The 20,883-nt window shown below is 33.9% G+C and overlaps 1 protein-coding gene across 11 annotated transcripts in view; it reads left to right on the forward strand.

Annotated features, from left to right (window-relative positions):
• Positions 1 to 20,883, forward strand: part of AKAP9 (A-kinase anchoring protein 9) — a 150,630-nt gene that overhangs the window by 109,884 nt on the left and 19,863 nt on the right. For 6 of the 11 annotated variants that reach the window (XM_032642522.1, XM_032642524.1, XM_032642525.1 and 3 more), the window contains 15 exons: positions 42 to 204; positions 1,002 to 1,214; positions 3,826 to 4,058; positions 5,000 to 5,119; positions 6,688 to 6,864; positions 7,736 to 7,840; positions 12,215 to 12,367; positions 12,741 to 12,920; positions 13,934 to 14,983; positions 16,769 to 16,909; positions 17,397 to 17,885; positions 18,305 to 18,368; positions 18,458 to 18,579; positions 19,161 to 19,352; positions 19,614 to 19,802. In XM_032642522.1, coding sequence (XP_032498413.1) covers positions 42 to 204; positions 1,002 to 1,214; positions 3,826 to 4,058; positions 5,000 to 5,119; positions 6,688 to 6,864; positions 7,736 to 7,840; positions 12,215 to 12,367; positions 12,741 to 12,920; positions 13,934 to 14,983; positions 16,769 to 16,909; positions 17,397 to 17,885; positions 18,305 to 18,368; positions 18,458 to 18,579; positions 19,161 to 19,352; positions 19,614 to 19,802 — 3,591 coding nt within the window. The remainder of the gene's footprint in view (positions 1 to 41; positions 205 to 1,001; positions 1,215 to 3,825; positions 4,059 to 4,999; positions 5,120 to 6,687; positions 6,865 to 7,735; positions 7,841 to 12,214; positions 12,368 to 12,740; positions 12,921 to 13,933; positions 14,984 to 16,768; positions 16,910 to 17,396; positions 17,886 to 18,304; positions 18,369 to 18,457; positions 18,580 to 19,160; positions 19,353 to 19,613; positions 19,803 to 20,883) is intronic. The other 5 variants (XM_032642531.1, XM_032642532.1, XM_032642529.1 and 2 more) reach the window with 3 other exon arrangements.

Below are 20,883 nucleotides of genomic sequence, written 5' to 3' on the forward strand. Positions count from 1 at the left end.
CACTTTGTCTTCCTTCACGTTTACTTTCCCTCTTTGTTTAGCTGGAACATGCGAAAGTTACACAGACAGAATTGATGCGTGAGTCATTTAGACAGAAACAAGAAGTGACAGAGTCCCTTAAGTGCCAAGAAGAACTGCGAGAGCGCCTTCATGAGGAGTGCAGGGCCAGAGAACAGCTGGCTGTGGAGCTCAGTAAGGCTGAGGGTGAGCACCCTGCCATTGGCAACTGAGGGTGGAGAAATTTCAAGTCTAAAAATAAATTGTGGTGCAAGTCAGGTTTGGAAGCCACCAGTCTACTTTTAATTTCAAATGCCCATTGAAAAGTAGGTATAGTTTGTCTTCAGAATTCCTCTAAGCAGTCTTTAAAACTATATATATTTTTTTAATTTTAAAAAGTACTTAGTAGAATTATAGAAAGTATTTAAAATTTTAAAAAATGCAGAAATGAACGATAGTGAATTGTTACCATAATCCCACCATAAGACAACTGTTTTAATTTAAAGATGAGGAAACTGGAGCAAAGAGATGCTAATAAATTGTTCAGTCACCACTAAATCGTGATTCCAGGCTTTAAGCCTGTAAAGCTCTATGCTGTTTATATCCTACCATGCTGTTGTGGGTGTTGGCCTTCTAGAATCACTTAAAATACCAGCTTTCTCAAGTATATTTAAAATGTGATTCAGTTCCCAAGCATCTGATTTATATTAAGCTTTCCAGGAATCTATCTATTTATATCCGTTTAATAAAGTGTGTTATACCTACATGATGTGATGCATTAGCGTAACAGGAAATTCAGAGGAATTTCTTATTTAGACACATATTTAATAAGAAAAGGCTGTATTGAGCATACCATAGTTACTGCTATCATCAGCAAATTCATTCAAGACTTAATAGGTTGGAATGATTTAAAATTTGCTAACAGAACACCTTTTATTTTTTATATAAATATAATGGTAAAATTTGAAATAATAATTACATTCCTTGTTAATTTTATTTTGTAGGTGTCATTGATGGCTATGCAGATGAAAAAATGCTTTTTGAAAGGCAAATTCAGGAAAAAATTGATATAATAGATCGTCTTGAGCAGGAGTTGTTATGTGCAGGTAATAGATTACAAGAATTAGAAGCAGAGCAACAGCAGATCCAAGAAGAAAGAGAATTACTGTCGAGGCAGAAGGAAGCTATGAAAGCTGAGGCAGGCCCAGTTGAACAGCGTATGTATTTTTAGACTTTATATGAAACATTCCTGAAAAGTTCAAGATGACTTTTTTCCCCCTTTCAGTGCCATTATTTATATATTTTATATAGGGATTGAAAAATAATGAGAAAATCTACCTTATTGGTAATTGTCTTATTAGCCAACCATGTGGAATCAAATTTGTTTTCTTTCTCCTTTGGCATATTTTGACAGAAAAAGATAATTCTTCATTTATCTTCAAACCTCTGCCTAAAGAGAAAGCTGCATATAATGAGACAGGATATTTTTTAAACAGTGTAAGATTTAGTTCTTTTTTTTGCGATACACGGGCCTCTCACTGTTGTGGCCTCTCCCGTTGCGGAGCACAGGCTCCGGACGCACAGGCTCAGCGGCCATGGCTCACGGGCCCAGCCGCTTCGCGGCATGTGGGATCTTCCCGGACCAAGGCATGAACCCGTGTCCCCTGCATCGGCAGGTGGACTCTCAACCACTGCACCACCAGAGAAGCCCAGATTTAGTTCTTTTAATTGCAGAAAGGCAGCAAAATGTATACTTGCATTAACTAAATAAGAGCACTGACCTGCACTAGTAGTAAGCAGGTGAGGTGGATTTCAGCCTGCAAGATAATAGATTGAACAGGTCACTGGCTGTTAGAAGCAGGCTGACATCTAGTTTAATATAAGCAGGACTTCAAAGAATAAATAAGTTTACAAATAACCTTTAATTTTTTCTTAAATGAGACATTAGGTAACATCTTAAAGTTTGTTCAGTGGTAAAAAAAAAATAAATGTCAGTCTTTGTAACAGTGGAACTTTAAATCCTTTTAATCATATCTTCTCACTTTTATATTACACATGCAGTCAGATTATAAGTGTGTAGTTTTACTAATTGAATTTTATCAATTTAGAGATACAACATACATTTTTGTAATATGGTGAAGTTTTTCTGGTTGCTCAAATTTGTTTAGCACAGGTTTAGGGTTGGAATTTTTAATGTGGAAAGTATATGTATGATACATGAAAAATGTTTAAGAAATACTGATATATCTGAAAATGTTACCAATGGTAATCAGTGGTTTCAACTTTTACTTCTAATTCTTTTGTGTATGTGTATTATTCTATTTTAGGAAATAGAAGACATGTAAATTATCATATTTTTGTTCTGTGTGTGTGTTTTTTCTTTCCTAATAGGACTAGTAGATGCTGCAGTTGATGCAGCACCTGGAGCAGGTGTGTTTATACAATTGCATGGCCATTGGGTGACCCTTGGATTTTTCAACCAACTAACATATCTCTAATTTTGCTGTTTTGTTTCATACTTACAGTTTTTCTCTTTAACAACAGAAAAACTCTTCTTACAATAAAAATACATATTTATATTTGGAATTAACAACTGAGATTCATAATGACCATCATCTTCTTATATCTATTATTCCACAGAGCTTAAGACCATTTCAGTTTTTTAAAGAAAACGTTGGTTTATTAAAAGTTTTTTTCTTTAACAAATATATTAAACTCTTACAGCGTATGAGTTTTCACAGTACTCCATTCTAAATCAGGAAGTATGTAAGATGATGGTATCAATAGGATCAGTGAAATTTAATAAAGAGACTTTCTGGTTGATTAACTTTTATTTTAACATGTAAATCAGTATTGTTTTAAAAGGAAAGCTGTTTTCTGTAGATTTCTAATCCTGAGTACAGTGTTGACAGACCAGTTAGTGTAAAGACTCTAGAGTTATATTCCTTCCATTTTCTTCATTAGAGAATTGTTCTACTTTGCTATATGTAATTTATTATTATATGATTAATATTAATAATAATGGCTAACACTTATATGTAGTGCTTACCATAGTCTAGGCACTGTTCTTCACATATATTAACTCATTTGATTCCACAATAACTCTTAGAGATCAGTAGTTACTGTCCCCAGTTTACATATAAGGAAATTGAAGGACATCATGTTAAGTGTCGCAGAGACAAGTGGCAGTTAGGATGTGAACCCACAGTCTTTGCTCTTAAGCACCACACCACACCTCTCGTACTTGTCAATTTTCCCGTGATACACATACATGTGAGCATGCAAGACTAAGTCAGGAATGTGGCTCTAATAAGGAGTAAGGCTAACAGGAAATTCTGATTCTAGTTCTATTTCTTTTCTGTAACTCTTACTTGCCTTGGTTAAAGGTTTAAAGTATTTGATCTCTGTGTGTACTGTGTGTACTGTGCATATAAAAATGACTTTATGGGTTTAAAGAATTGATTTTTGCCTGAGGTGAGTTCTTTCTGTGCTTGAATTTGATTAGACTTTGCTCTTTTCCTTATAGTGAAAGTGGATTTTGAGGGGGTCATTTACTATGTTCTTTTCACAAAAATACTGTTTTTAGTGACAGGACATATTCTTTCTGTTAATTCTGTACAATTTTATTGATACTAGCTTGCTTACTTATATAGGAATATGTTATTTTGACATTTTCATAAGAATATTTTCCTTTTTTACATGTGTTTGAAGTAAAACTCGTCTCCTTTATTTCATGAAGTTAAAATTTGAGTACAGTTATGGGTGGTTTCACTATCATAACATCATTAATTGTGATTTAATGTAGTATATTTTTTCACTTATAAACAGAATTACTACAGGAGACAGAAAAACTGATGAAGGAAAAACTAGAGGTACAGTGTCAAGCTGAAAAAGTACGCGATGACCTTCAAAAACAAGTGAAAGCTCTAGAAATAGATGTCGAGGAACAAGTCAGTAGATTTATAGAGCTGGAACAGGAAAAAAATGCTGAACTAATGGATTTAAGACAGCAAAACCAAGCACTGGAAAAGCAGTTAGAAAAAATGAGAAAATTTTTAGATGTAAGTATTCTCAACATTAATATTAATTTTCTCAGTGGAATGCTACTTGCTGCTCTTCTAGGTTGTGGATTTTAAATTATGGAGGGACTCTTAAATTCTAATATTTCCATCTATATGTGTCATCTACTAATTAATTGAAAAGTGCTATTTCGATTGAAAATTCTAGTAATTTTTATTGTGCAGCTTTCAGAATTAAAAGCAGTACAGGCAGATTATGAGTAAGCCTTACCAGTTAGCCTTTCCAAATTCATAGTTCAGAAGTTTGTCCTAGTCTTTTTCTTAACCAATAGCCAAAGCAAGTTAGGATCCTAAAAGCTAATTGGCCACCAATGTTTAACCCATAAAAGATACACAGGTAACAAGTGTGCCCTGGAAGCAAAGGACTGGAACAGTTGTCATGCTGTCATTACTCTCTTCCAAAAAGATGTTAAGTCTCTAATTTCACATGGATTTTCTTCCTTGGGATTTCATTTAAGCCGTGTGTTATCTTCACAGATCATAGAATAAGATTCTTACACATTTTATAATTTTAGGTGTAAAACCTAGATTAAAATGAAAGAAATTGATTTACAACACAATTTGTTCTACTTTTTTTTTGTTTAATGACTAAATTAATAGTGGAATTCCTCCTTTCTTCCAAAAAAGTAAATTCATTTTAAGAAGAACATATGTATTTCATTCTGTGTTTAACATTACTTGGATTTTTAAAAGTGTTGTGCTTCAGATAACATTTAAATGCTTAAATTTTTGTTGAAGAGCCGTAATACGTTATGTACCATACAACAAATGTTATCTTTTTAAACCTTTTTGGTTTGGGGTATTCCCGTGATCATCAGTTGTTCGTCTTCAAACAAAACTGTGCCTACAATTAAAGGGAAGTAAGGGAAATAATAGCTTCAATAAATGTTATTTCTTCAGTTACTATTATTATTAAACTTCAGGAGCAAGCCATTGATAGAGAACACGAGAGAGATGTATTCCAACAGGAAATACAGAAACTAGAACAGCAACTTAAGGTCATACCTCGATTCCAGCCTATCAGTGAACATCAAACTAGAGAGGTAAGAATTTTACTGATACTGTCTACCGTACAATAATTTGTATATTATGTGCAAAATAAGATGCATATAATAAAAAACTTAAAAGGACTTCTTTCTATTGTATATAAATCTTCAAAATCAGAAACTTAAATATTACTTCAATATGAGAAGGTTCTTGAAACCCTAAAAATTCCAAAGAAGTATAAAATACCGATAAACTCATTGTAGTAAAATGTTATTTACATTCTCATTTAATAGAAGGAAACTGATGTAGAACAGCCTTATCTATTGGAGCAGTAGAAAAGTTATCAGTCCCCACAGAGTTTATAGTTATTCATCTTGTTCCTGACCTTTTTAGATTTTGAAAAGTAGCTGTGTGTTCGTTGACACTGAAAAGAATATTTAAGCTCTAGAACTTCCTGTCATTTCCTACTATTTGTTTTCTTAAATTTAAAAAGAGTGAGCTGCCTCATTCATGAAACTTCAAGAAACTAATGAGGATGTGTGTATTTGATTTTCTTCCAAATCATTGATCCGTTTGTTTTCTCCTTACTTTGCCAGATCTGAGTCCCCAGCTTCTGATTTTTTCAGGATCAAAAAACAAAAATCTAACTGTAACAGTATATTGTGCCATTTTGCTATACCGCCTTTACTGTCTTTTCCTTTGCCCTCACTTCAAACTTAGTCCACCTTTTATTGTTAAAGTTTCTCCTCAGGCTTTATTACTGTCATCCTTGAACCTGTAATTGTAGGTAAGCTTGCATTTCTTCTAATGTTTTGAGGAATAAGTGCCATTTTTAGATAATTTCCTGAAAGTATCTCACTGAAGTAAGGTAGAATTCCTTTTTTTCTTACCATCACGTTTCTTTTTTTTAAATAAGCTTTCTCTCTTCACTTGATTAGAACTAATTTCACAAGCTATCTTATTGATCCTTCCTGTATCCTTCCATCACAGAGCCATTCACTTGAATGGTGCTGCATATCAGAAATCACTTAGGGAAACTTTCAGGGTACACAAATCCCTCTCAGCACCTGGTATTCTCACCTCTGTTCTGGGCTGGTGGAATCTGTAGGCTGCAAAGCTTTCCAAGTGACTATACTAAAGGTCCCCAATTTCCTCCCATCCCTGTGGTATTTAGAAGCATTGTAGTATTATATGTATCGATATAACCATTTGTGGAAAGAAAAACATAATCCATGAAAGTTTTTTAGGTCATCTTATCTTACATATAAATGTTAAGTCAGTACTGTGTAAACTTGTTTTATTAGGTTTTGGTGTGGCTGTGCCATTAGAGCTTGTAATTCAACATTATTCAAAAATGTATTGTTGCTCCTCCTAGCTAGAGAAACTGTTAGTCTTAAGAGAACTTTTTTAAAAGGTTTGGTGAAAGCAATATTATTTCTCTTTTACTAGTACTGCTTAGATGTATCAACTCAGAAAACGTTGCTGTAGTGGGAGACAATAGCGCTATCCTTATCAAAAATAAAATTAGCATAGCGTCTAAAAATCCTTTTTGAAATGAGGATAGATATATTATTAGCATGCTTACATTTTTTAACATTACAGTTTTTGCTTATTATATTTCCAGGTTGAACAGTTAACAAATCATCTGAAAGAAAAAACAGACAAGTGCAGTGAGCTTTTGCTCTCTAAAGAGCAGCTTCAGAGGGATATACAGGAGCGTAATGAAGAAATTGAGAAACTGGAGTTCAGAGTAAGGGAATTGGAGCAAGCCTTACTCATGAGTACGGACAGTTTTCAAAAGGTGTGACATTTTCTTTTGGTTAATTTTATCAAGTGTTTTAGTATGGATTACTCTTAGTTACATGAACATCAGTTTTTGTTTTTAATTTTTTGCGGTACGCGGGCCTCTCACTGTCGTGGCTTCTCCCGTTGCGGAGCACAGGTTCCGGACGTGCAGGCTCAGTAGTTGTGGCTCATGGGGCTAGCTACTCCGCAGCATGTGGGATCCTCCCGGACCAGGGCACGAACCCGTGTCCCCTGCATCGGCAGGCGGACTCTCAACCACGGTGCCACCAGGGAAGCCCCGAACATCAGTTTAATTAAAAAAATCACTGATGGTGCTTTGTTGATATTATTGCATAGTGTATATATCTTGATGTCTTCATTGACATCATAACCATTTCTGTTTATTCTTATCTCCAAATGTTCCTTGCATATGAGTCCTGATAAAGAAAGATTAATTAAACCAGAAGAATTAATTGCCCTTTTAACCAGCAGTAAGTTTGTGATTCTAAAATAATAGCAAAGTGAAAAAGCTGTAAGCACCAGTTTAGGCTGATGCTTTACCCCAAACTAAGAAGCAATGAGATCTGTTCCTGTTATGCTACAGAAAGCAAAGATGAATGAAAGAAGAGCAGGATAAGGAAATTGGGAGGGGAGCAGTTGAGGGGATAGCCTTCATTTTGTCTGAGAAATGAATTTTAAGATTGTCAAGCAATTCCTGTCTTAATTTGTATAAAATGCATTCAAGACTGAATGTTGTAACTTTTGATCATTCACTAATGTAGATTATCTACTTTTAATTAGAGAAATAGAATTGCTACTTCTCCAATTAAAATAGATAGTCAGGATTTAATGTCTGAAATTTTGAGAAAATTCTTATATATTTAAAGGTAGAGGACCAAAGACAGTTTGGATCTGTAGAAGCTAAAGCGGAATTGTCTCTAGAAATACAATTGCAGGCTGAGCGAGATGCCATAGACAGAAAGGAAAAAGAGGTAAGTTTATTTTTAATGACAAAGTGTGGCTTGAATTATTTTAGAAAATATCATTTGATTAGACTGAAGTTTATGGTCTAAAACTAAAGTTCAGAGTTTCTTAGCTTATTGCCTAAGTTGAACTTGGAAGACAGTAAACATTTGAACAAATAAACTGGAATGAAGAAGAGGGGACAAGTAAAAACGCTTGGACACGGGAGGAAGTTTTGAGGACAGAAAAGGTGGCTGGTTTGGTAGGTATGAATTCAGTGAAGAGGAGAGTCCAGAGAGATAGTAGGGCTTGGGCCCAAGGCAGTATCTTCCTCTTGACCTTACCATAGGCTTTGAATTACTGCTACTTTGCTGTGGGTTTTGGTTTTTTTTTAAGTTGTATTGCCCTGGGAGATAACAGTGCCTTTTTACAGTATGCTAAACATGTTCTTAAAAGATTAATAATAAAGTAATTCTATAAAGTTCTTTTATGTTTTTCTACTCCCTCCCTTTCCAAAAAAAAAAAAAAAACCAGAAAATGCACTTTTAAAACAGCAGTAATTTCCAGTTCCTAATTATGTAAACCTTTGTCTACCATTAGTTTTTCTAAAGCATATTGTACTCTGTGTCGTCTAGCTATATCATATTTTAAATGTTTCAGAATTTTTAATTACGTTTTTATCTCTTTGCATATAATTTTCTCAGGACATTTGATGTATTTTAAGAAATATTTATTGAATGTAAACAGTATATTAATGAGTGCTTTGAAAAATAGAAGAATGATTTAGATGTCAGCTAAAACTATAGCTTGGAGAGCTTGTAGTTTGGAGGAGAAAAAAGTCATCTATATAAATGACTAATGGAAATGATCATTTCCATGAGAATGGTTATTTTCTCATTTTCACATAGTACTGACTAATGTTTATCTAAGAGATTCGTATTTATTTTGTTTTTTGGCTTTTATGTGAGAGAGAACATTTTTGTTGATAACGTAACCACTTCTGTGTGTTTCGGAAAGAATTAACATTTAAAGATTTACCTTACACTAAATAATCAAATAAATTGTCTGCTTTCTAAAAAGATGGAACTCCAAAACTGGTCGCAAAGGCAATGATAATTGATTATGGATAACTGATTAAGTTTACTAATTTTATATTTTTATTGTCATTTGAATTTTATTTAACGCTACTTAACACCTTAATTTCTTGAAGTAAGTATCCAATAACTGCCTCCCATTTACTTAAACTCATAGTTGTTGGAACTACAAGAGGCCTTAGAGAGCTTCTGTCAACCAGCTCCCAGTTTTTACAGATGAAACAGAGGCAGCCATGTTGAATGAGTAAAGAATTAAACTGATGGCTAATGTTGGTCTACTAATACTTGTCACTGTTATTCACGTTTGAATAACAGTGACAAGTATTCTGTCAGAACCCACTCACTCAGTAACTGGAGACTGAAAGATAGGAATGTAAAATTGAAACATATATCTTTTAATGCAAATAACTTCTTAAGCATTCTCTCCTGTACTAGGCAAATGTTTTCAGATATCTGATAGTATAAACATAAGATGTCTATGTGTCATTATATCTGAGATACTTCCTACTACTCTCATAGCCTGTTTGTGTAAAACTTTGTTTTAAAGTTCATTACAGTATTTAGAAATTCAAAATGAATAGAAAGAGAAGAAAACCTTAGAAGATAGGAATTTCAGGATGTATAAGAGAAGGAGAATAATGTGGAGAGAAACAGAAGGAAGAATTTCTTTAAGAAAAAGATGCCTTCAGTTAGGTTTTAGCTCTGTAAGGTGGTTTTAGCTCTTTATTGAGTTAAAGAGATCTAGCTTACAAATGGCAATAGTAAATAATAATAGTTAACTTTGTTGAAGTCTGTGCTAGAAAGTGCTAAGTATTTTAAACATCTTATGTCATTAACCCTTGCAGTCTCCCTGAGGATAGGTTCTATTGATATTTCCACTTTATACATGAGTAAACCAGATCTTAAGAGAGGTTAAGGAACTTGCTCATAGTCACACAGTAAGTGGTTAAACAAGAATTCCTCCTCGATTTCTCTGATTCTGGAGCCCTGTGATGCTATACTGCCAAAACATCCGGGCATGTTTTGCGCTGTTGGTGAGAAGTATTATAGACTGTCATTCAACATTTATTGAACTCCTGTGTGTAGAACACCACTGTCCAATTGTAAAACCAGTACCGATCTTCAAGGAATCTCCTATCTAACTAGGATATGTATACACTCATATACATACATACACACACATACACACACACACACACACACACATTTGAAAGAGAAGAATACTTAAAACACAAATACGTGCAAATTAATGTAATCCAAACAGTCTAGATATCATTTGGTAGCTAAATAGAACAAGGTTAAACCAGAAAGCTACCATTCTATTTTTAGACCTTAATAATATTTTTCTGGTTTTTGGTTGTCATAGACTCAGTAATAAGACAGCCAGGGACTGCAACTGAAGTCTGGCTGAGTAAGAGAAGAGAATGCCTTACAGTGTCATTTTGGGAATTGAAGTCTCTGTTTTGATGCCTCAAGTTCAGCTACTTATGATGGGAATGTTAGTGCTTTAGACCAGTGCTTCTCAAACTTTAATGTGCATATGAATCCCGTGGGGATCTTGTTAAAATGAAGAATCTGATTCAGTAGGTCTGGGGTGGGGCTTGAGAATCTGTGCTTCTAACGTGTTCCCAGGTGAGGCCACTTCTGCTCCAGGGACCACTCTTTGAATATTAAGGCTAAGAATTTGACCATAAACTGTTTTATCAAAAAAGAAAATAAGTATCAGGTGAGGCAGGGCAAGGGCAGTAATTTTGAACTTAAATATCTATGTATATGTTGAAATAATACCTTGTCATCAAAAGTAGTCATAGAAGATAGGGATAAGTGTAAATACCATTATATTAGGTAACTTTGAAGAAGATATAGTCATCACAATTTTCAGCAAACTAACCTGATAATTATATATGCACAACTACTAACTATATTTAAGGTGTGCCTACTGAGTTTAATATCAGTGTTAAAGAAAATTATTTAAATATGTCTTAGACATTAATTATTAGAAGCAGGATAAATGATAGTTAAGAATGTAAGCTTCCAGAGGTAAACTCCTGAGGTTCAAAAACTGGCTTCCACATACTAGCCTTGTGACTGCAGGTCAAGGTGCTCCTCTCTCAGTGACCCCCTTCCTCATCTCTGAAATGGAGATAATCCTAGTAAAGATCTCATAAAGTTGTTACAGGGTTTTTTAAAAAATAATACATATAAAGCATCTTATGCAGTGCCTAACAGTAAAATGTCTATAAATGATGGCTATTGACATGTCATCATATCAGTATGATTTCTATTAATGAAATATTAGGCTAAATGATTCTGAAGGTCTTTGTCTTGCTAATGCTAAGATATGATTCTGATTACATATTGGTATGTAATCAGAATATGCCCCCTTTCAAGTTCTAAGGTAATAAATGATTTATACGTACTTTCTGAGCCAGCTGCCACTAAATGCTGCTCTTATGTCTTAGGTTGCTTTTAATGCAGCAGTTTTGATCATAGGTAAATACACATTGAAAATCCATTCATTAAAAATGTATTAAGAAGCTACAAAGCATTGAGCTAAATGACTGTTCCTCTCCTCAACCAAACCCAAATATTAAACCAAACTCTTAATATTCATCATTAGTTTCAGTCTCTACATAGCCATCAAAGAGCAGTTGCTTTACCATTAGTGGTAATCTGTGCTCAGAAATGAGCTGAATTTCAGTTGTCCTACATATAGGAACACTCTAATTTTCTCCTAAAATGGTTTTACTAACTTACTCTTTAAGTTTCTGTTATTTCAGACCTAAAGGTCTCTTGCTCTTAGCATCTACCTCTGCTTCCTTCTGCTCAAATAAGGCATGTGGCTGCCAAACCTTTCATTGGGTTAAGTATTAATATGGACTAAATTGAGCTAATCTCACTTGGTGGCTAAAATAACTGACCTAATTCTACAGCTTTCTTGAGCATTTTTAATAGCAATTAATTTAACATAAAATAAGATCTAAAATGTGGACTGTTTTCCTTCCTCCCATGACTCTTTTATGCTTTATCAGAGGATAATTTTAGGTAGGAAATGGCTCCTTGTATCCTTCCTCTGAAGGTCTCGTCTTTGCTTTGGGCAGGATGGTTTAAAGGTGTTTAGTTTGAAAATGTCTAGAAACCACACAGTTACATCTGGCTTAGAGAAACCCCTTTCCTTTATTCTCATGGCTCACGTGTTTTAAGCATATATACTATAGAGCCAATACAGCACTTTTCATTCTCTCTTGACAAATAAACATTTGTATGAACAGTTTTTTCTCTTTCCTTTTGATAATTTTGGTATCAAAGATCACAAACTTAGAAGAACAGTTAGAACAGTTCAGAGAAGAACTGGAAAATAAGAATGAAGAAGTCCAGCAACTACATATGCAATTAGAAATACAGAAAAAGGAATCTACTACCCGCCTACAAGAACTTGAACAAGAAAACAAATTATTTAAGGTAATTACTTAACGAAAACTTTGCCTCTAAATAATTCATTGTTTTTGTCTTGTGTAGTAGTTGTAGTATTAAGCATTTGCTAAATCCAGCCGCTAAATAATACTTAAAAGAGGAACATTAGCTGCAGATGGATTTGCATGGAATTTATCTTCAAGCCAACATAAACATTTGAATTCATCAGAAATGAAAAATTTTGGAGACCTTTATCAAAACATTTTAAGAATTATTGATTTACAATAATTATATAATAGCTCTGATTTTTTTTTCATTTGTATGTTTTAGATGCTATAGCTTGGTAAGAGTTAATTGACAGAATGTTCTGAAAATCACGTGTAATGCCCTATCCAACTGGGATGGTTATTTTTGTTCCTAGGATGAAATGGAGAAACTGGGATTTGCCATAAAGCAAGCTGATCCTATCTCTACCCAGGACCAACATGTACTATTTGGGAAATTTGCTCAAATAATGCAGGAAAAAGAGGTAGAAATTGACCAATTGAATGAGCAAATTACAAAACTTCAGCATCAACTTAAAATTACAACAGATAACAAGGTACACTAATTTAAAATTATTACATGAAATTATTTAAACTAGAATTTTTTTATTTTTTATTGAAGTATAGTTGATTTACAATATTGTGTTTCAGGTGTACAGCAAAGTGATCTAGGTTTTTTTTTTTTTCCAGATTATTTTCCATTATAGGTTATTACAAAATATTAAACAGAGTCCCTGTGTTATAAAGTAAATCTTTGTTCTTTATCTATTTTATGTATAGTAATTTGTGCTGCTATGAACATTGGGGTGCATGTATCTTTTCAAATTAGAGTTTTTGTCTTTTGTGGATACATGCCCGGGAGTAGGATTGCTGGATCATATAGTAGCTCTGTTTTCAGTTTTTTAAGGAACCTCCATACTGTTTTCCATAGTGGCTAAGCTAGAATTTTAAAGGGCAAGATGGTTATTTTTCAGTTTCTTTGTGAATGTAAAAACCAAGTAAAACTTTAATTCTCTTTTACCCATTAATTTTAATTTAATAAGACATACTGGTTTAACAAGGTATGTATATGTTTATTCCTTCCTAACATTGTCAAAGATTTTTGATGTTTTATAGGGAGTCTCTGGTGACTCAGATTTCATCATATGACTCTAACCAAATCTATTAAAAATTCTTCTATTTTGTGTGAGTTAAATAAGATAATGACATTTGAGCACTGTTTTAGACTTTTATTTCAGTACTTTATCCTGTTATAGACTGTTATATTTCAATACTGCATCCTTTTCAATTAGATTGTATTGATATTGACTATTTTACTTATAGGAAATCATCTATTAAATGCCTAAATTACTTTATGTTTAATGACTTTCTGAATGATGTTCTAAATAAGGTCCTTGTTTGATGTGATGGAGGACTGTTGGTCTATATTAAAATTAATTTAGGATGTCTGAGAAGTAAATTATTTTTGAGTGTGTGATCAACACTTTAAGATCCTGCCCTAAAATAAAATAAAATTCCCTAAATATAAATACATATTTATTGTATATGTTACTTTTTTGTTAACTAATAGGTTATTGAAGAAAAAAATGAACTAATAAGCGATCTTGAAACCCAGATAGAATGTTTGATGAGTGATCAAGAACGTGTGAAGAAAAATAGAGAAGAAGAAATTGAGCAGCTCAATGAAGTGATTGAAAAGCTTCAACAGGAATTGGCAAATATTGAACAGAAGACATCGGTGGTTACTAATTCTCTCCCAGAAGAAGCAGATAGTTTAAAACATCAGTTGGATATAGTAATAGCTGAAAAACTGGCTTTGGAACAGCAAGTAGAAACCACTAATGAAGAAATGGCCTTGACAAAAAGTGTACTTAAAGAAACCAATTTAAAAATGAACCAGCTAACACAAGAATTATGTAGCTTAAAGAGAGAACGTGAAAATATGGAAGAAATCCATAGTATACCAGAGAAAAGTGTTAACATGGCTGTAGATGATCTGAGCAGAAACAAACCTGGACTAGAAGTAGTCCTTACTGAGGGTGCTCGTAAACCCCTAGAAAATCCGACTTACCTCAAATCTTTTGAAGAAAACAGCAAAGTTTCCATAAGCAGTTTGCAAACACAGGTGCTACAACTTGAGAGCACTGTGAGTGCAAAGGACTTAGAACTTACCCAATGTCATAGACAAATAAAGGACCTGCAGGAGCAAGGCCAGTCTGAAAAAGAAGCACTGAAAAAGAAGATGGCAAACTTGCAAAATATACTTGAGGAAAAGGTGGCTGCTGCTCTTGTGAGTCAGGTCCAACTCGAAGCAGTTAAAGAATATGCAAAATTCTGTCAAGATAAACAAGCAGTTTCACCAGAACCTGGAGGAACAAATACACAGAATTTAAACCAACTAATGGAAAATGAGGTGGAGTCAAATGTGTCAGCACTGACCTTGAGAATATCAGAATTAGAAAGCCAGGTGGTTGAAATGCAGGTAGAAACTGCAGAAAAAAATGCTTTGGAAAAAGAAAAGAAGCTACTAGAACTACAGAAGCTATTGGAGGACAATGAGAAAAAACAGGGAAGCAAAGAAAGGAAAAGAAGCCCTCTAGGAGATTTTGAAGTTCTCAAGGTTAGTTTGTATTTGATTTTTTTCCACTTAAATACCCCAAGAAACTAACTCTCTTTTCCCTGTTCCTTAAACTTACTGCTGTTTTATTAAATACAGTGTTCTTTACATCTAGTGATTCATATATAAAGGGTTTTTATAAAAAATATTACCATTCCATACAGTCATTATTATCACCAGAACAATGGATACAAGCTATATTTTGTGGTCTTAAAATCACAATATTTATTTCACTACCATAGTCATTAAGTAGAGCAGTCAGAAGAAACTTGGAAATGTTAAGTATAGCAAATGTCCTCTGGAACTTGTGTGGGTTTTTTCCTTTTTCCTCTAACATGCATGTTAAGTGGTCATCATTCCTTTTAAGTAATGAAAATGTCAAAATATATTAGTGTTCTAGTGAATTAATGTATGAGTCTTAAGTCATTCCCTTTTGCAGATTTTATACCTCATAATAGATTTCATCCTTTCACCCCTTTAAGTCTACTTATGTAAAGATCTGAAATCACAGTTATTTCTTAGCATAGGATAGGACAGGTGTGAAAGGACTTTAATTTTCAAATTCTCACTTTATATATTTATAATTTTGAGAAGTTAATGTATAGTCCTATCTGAACACCAGAAATTAACTGATATATTAGGATTCTATAAATATTTATTTTGCAAAGGATAACAATTCTTTCCATTTACTAGGCTTTTTCCTCCTAGCTCACTGGAACTATATAAATTACTGTAAATGATATTTAAAATAGTAATGTGATGGGACTTCCCTGGTGGTCCAGTGGTTAAGAATCTGCCTTCCAATTCAGGGGACACGGGTTCGAACCCTGGTCGGGGAACCAAGATCCCACATGCCACAGGGCAGCTAAGCCTGCACGTCGCAACTACTGAGCACATGAGCCACAACTACAGGGCCCATGTGCTCTGGAGCCTGCACACTGCAACTACTGAGCCCATGTACCACAATTAGAGAGAAGCCCATGTGCCTCAACAAAAGATCCCGCATGCTGCAACGAAGATCCTGCCTGCCCCAGCTAAGACCCGACGCAGCCAAAAATAAAAAAAAAAATAAATAAATATTTAAAAATAAATAAATAAAATAAAATAGTAATGTGACTTTCCATATATATAAAACTTCTAAAGTAACACGTGGTATCTTTTGAGGAAAGTGATATAAATATGAAACTTTTTTGAATGGGTAAACAAACTATTTTCATTAATTATAAAATTTTAGGATATGTTCTAATGACATGATTTACCTTTCATTCCCAGAAATATCATTCTTTTCTTACTGTCTCAAGAATATAAAATGGGGACTTCCCCCGTGGTCCAGTGGTAAAGAATCCACCTTCCAATGCAGGGGATGTGGGTTCAATCCCTGGTTGGGGAACTAAAATCGTACATGCCGTGAGGCGACTAAACCTGTGCACCACAACTACAGAGCCCACGCACCCTGGAGCCTGCACACCACAGCTAGAGAAGAGAAAAAAAGAAAAAAACCCGCACGCCACAACTAGAGAGAAGTCCACATGCCACACCGAAAGGTCCCGCGTGCCTCAGCGAATATCCCGTGTGCCTCAGTGAAGACCTGATGCAGCCAAAAAAATAAAGAATATAAAATGATGGTTGTGAAGAGTTTCCCTATTTGTTGAAAGAACATGGATCATTTTAACCCCTTTTATCTGATAAGCAGTCTTTCCTGAAAAAGTTTTATTGGAATGCACAAGTACCTTGAACTTGGCTTTGTTTTTTGAAAATAATGTGTTCATGTTTTCCACTGCCATTTAGACAACTACTGAGTTGATTCATACCAGTGAAGAAAATGAATTTTTTGGTCGATTTGAGACACTTACAGCTGAGTCAGCAGCTACCAAAGAAGAACTTGCCAGTTATAAAGAGAAGGCAGAAAAACTTCAAGAAGAGCTTTTGGTAAAATAAGTAACATAGCTCCAATTTCTACCTATCTTAATTTTATTTCAAAGTGTATGTTCTCTTATATGAAAACAAACCCAGATCTATAACTTAACAGCTAGGAAAAAACTTTTGTAAATTTGATGAAAAGGTATTATATAATTTCATTACTGTCATCTTTCTTCTTTGGTTTTCCTTGGAATCTTTTTTAGGGGGATGCTTTTAATCTCTAGTCTGTTAATGAAAGAGGAGAAAGACATGTTAAAGAGTACTGTATATCCCCTGAGAACCAAAAGTAGAGGCTGATCAAATGATTTCACTTCTGTGGTAATCTGTGACTATACATATATGTGAATATAGATGAAAACTGTGTTTCTGAAATGTTTTTCCTGTTATTCTGAGGAAAATGAACATATTAGCATGAATTACACTCTCCTCTCTACCCTAAATTCTACATGTGATATTTTTAACTGAATGTTCTACTGTTCTATTCATTATGTTTTAGGTAAAAGAAACAAATATGGCATTCCTCCAGAAAGACTTAAGCCAAGTTAGGGATCAACTCAAAAAGGCAGAAGAGAAATTATCCTACTTCTTAGAAAAAGAAGATAATACCAAGGTACAAGAAAACAGAAAGTTCTGCACGTTAGAGCCACTTCCTATAGAAGTGGGTAAAAGCTCTGCATCACAGACAGATGGTACTCTCAAGGTCAACAGCAGCAATCAGACTCCACAAATTCTTGTTAGAAATGCAGGAATCCAAATTGATTTACGGAGCGAATGTTCATCAGAGGAAGTCACTGAAGTAATTAATCAGTTTACTGAAAAAATTGAGCAGATGCAAGAACTACATGCTGCTGAGATTCTGGATATGGAATCCAGACATATTTCAGAAACTGAAACCTTAAAGAGAGATCACTATGTTGCTATTCAGTTACTGACAGAGGAATGTGGTACCTTGAAGTCAGTGATACAGTGTCTGAGATCTAAAGAGGTATTTGGTTTTCATAATGTGTTTTTTCAACATTCTATGATATTTTTCCCCAGAATTTTATGTTTTTAAAGAGACAAAGAAATTTGGGGCAGTCTCTTCTTTATGATAAAATTACAATTTAAAATCTTTGCATTGTGTAGAGTCAAATAATAACGTTCCACAAAGCTCCTGTGCAAATTTAGAACCCAATGTTATCATTCCTTAATTTATTAATGTCTCTTATTATTATGGTAATATCCATGAAGAAAAAAATTAAAGACTGACTGTAAACCATGGATATTTCATTTATTGTGAAAGGTGTGACATATTTAATTGTTTTTTTCTTTTTTGACAGCATTACAAAAGAATAAAACTATTCATTGGATCCTGTTTTTATTAAAGCAAAAAAATATTATCTTTTGTTTTTTTTCTCTGATTAGGGCTCCTCAGTTCCTGAATTAACACATTCCGATGCTTACCAAAGTAGAGAAATATGTTCCAGTGGTAAGTTATATAAATTTCTAGAAGTTGTATAGTACTTGTTTAAAAAGAGTTTGTTTCTCTTTAATAGTCAATGGTTTTCTTTATTTTAGATTCTGGATCAGACTGGGGTCAGGGAATTTATCTTACACAAAGTCAGGGATTTGACACAGCATCAGAAGGCCGAGGCGAAGAAGGTGAAAGTTCAACAGATTCATTTCCAAAGAAAATAAAGGTACTAAAAGGCAGACATCTTTTAGTAAAACTTTCCATATTGAACATAGCAGTTTATTAGAAGTTAGTACAGAAGATCTATACTATAGTAAGATCTCTGAAGAGAGAATTGCATAGCTAGAAAGAACCTTGGGGCTCTAGTTTTATTTCTGTATTCTGCAGATAATAAAGTACAGTATATTTAATAGTTATTTGTATAAAGATTTTTTAAATTTTCTATTCCTAATATTTTTGTTTGCCAAAATTATTAAAGCAGTCTCACAAAGATGAGAACTTATCTCCTACATATTTCTTTTGGTCAAATTAGTGTCTAATAATTAAATCCAGGAAGAGCACATTAGGTAAATGTGGAACTTAGAGATGAGAGCTACACAAAGTCATAGGCTGTCTTCTGGGATTGGCTTACCCCTCCATAGGAAGACGACATTCCGTAATGGAGGCTGGTGTTTCCTTTCCGCAGTGGCTTTTCTAAATCAGTCTAACTGGGATAAAACTATGTTAAAATTTGTTTCTCTTTTCGTATCTGACTTTGCAGTCTTTGAAAAAATGTCCTAATTCTGGCTTTTGGGTTATGGTTTCTAGGGATTACTGAGAGCTGTCCATAATGAAGGCATGCAGGTGCTCTCTCTTACTGAGTCTCCCTGTAGTGACGGAGAAGACCATTCTGTTCAGCAAGCTTCAGAATCTTGGCTAGAAGAGAGAAGAGCTTACCTCAGTACAATCTCATCTCTTAAGGATTTGATTACCAAAATGCAAATGCAAAGGGAAGCCAAGGTACTCAAAGAATATTACGCATCTAAAAAGCTTTATATGATTTTTATCAATAATAAGTCACTTTACAAAATAAATTGTTGTCTTTTATGATGTATTTTCACATGAATTTCTATATACTGTTTAAATGCCCCAAGTTGCACACTTGAAAATAAATCTGTATCCTTTTAGGCTTCTAATACTGATTTTGGTTAGTAGGCAGATATCATTTTTAGAACAGTTCTTAAACATGCTTATTTGAAAACTAACTTTTGTTTTTTATAGGTTTATGATAGTTCTCAATCTCATGAGAGCTCCTCTGACTGGCGAGGTGAACTTCTGCTTGCTCTTCAGCAGGTTTTCTTAAAGGAGCACGGTATTTTACTAGCTGCATTTCAGACTGAGCTGACAGCTCTAGGTACTAGAGATGCAGTTGAATTATTAAACTGTTTGGAACAGAGAATACAAGAACAGGTATCAAAATGAAACTTTAAATCAAACTTTAAAACAAAGAATGCTTTTTAATAGTAATGAGAAAATGAGCTATTGATTAGTTTTAGAGTAAGTCTGAAGGTTAAAATTTTAACAGGAACCACTAAGAATATTTAGGAGAAAAATTATTACCTTAAATGTTTTGTCTTATGTTAGAAAATAAGCAAGACTAAAAATTAATGAGCTAATCATCCAACTTGGGAAGTTAGAAAAAGAGTAACAAAATAAGTCCAAAGAAAATAGAAGGAATAAAATACCATCAGTTCTCATTATTTGCAGTAGTTAGATTCCGTAAAGCTGCTGTGAATGTTGAGCTATTGCCACCAGGGGAAATAAGATGGGGGGGTGGGGGTAGGCTTCTGTGAGCACCTGGTGATGACATTTTTGTCAACCAGTCAATACAGAATCTTGTTTTATGTGTGTTTCTGTTTAAAGACACCCTATTTACTATGTATTGTTGACTCATTAACATTGAACTCATGGCCAACAGCATTATAACTTAAACCTAAACAAAGATTTTCTAACACATGCATTTTCTCTGTAATGTATCTTTCAGCCTTCTTATGCTTAGGCATACCAGATAGTACTTCATATCTATGCTTGGGGACCATTTTAAACAGCAAAATCACCAATAAAAAGCACAAAAGTATCAAAAATACAGCACTAAATAGATGGCAAACAGGACACTTGTTTATAGTATAAGAGATGAAAGAAGGCGGCAGAGTGTCACTTTGTTCGACTTCAGCTAGGAACATGCACATGTGGCAATTTCAATTTTTTGCTGTTGTGTGCACATGTAGGAGAGTAAACTTAAGAGCACCGCAAGTATTGAATTAAGGGTTACAGATAAATTTTAATGAGTAGGCAAATTCTTAAATATGTAATTCACAAATAATGAGGCTCAACTGTAATAAGGAAAAAAGAAATTAGTGAAATGCATACACTTGTACAGTAGAGAGCATAAACACGTTTGAAAGTTGATTCTTTGAAAGGTTAATAAAATAGAAACTTTTCTGGAGAATAGGTTAAGGAAAATGATAAAGCACACTTTTTTAAAAATTTA

Source organism: Phocoena sinus, chromosome 9 (genome assembly GCF_008692025.1).
Source record: "Phocoena sinus isolate mPhoSin1 chromosome 9, mPhoSin1.pri, whole genome shotgun sequence".
NCBI classification, from domain to species: domain Eukaryota; kingdom Metazoa; phylum Chordata; class Mammalia; order Artiodactyla; family Phocoenidae; genus Phocoena; species Phocoena sinus.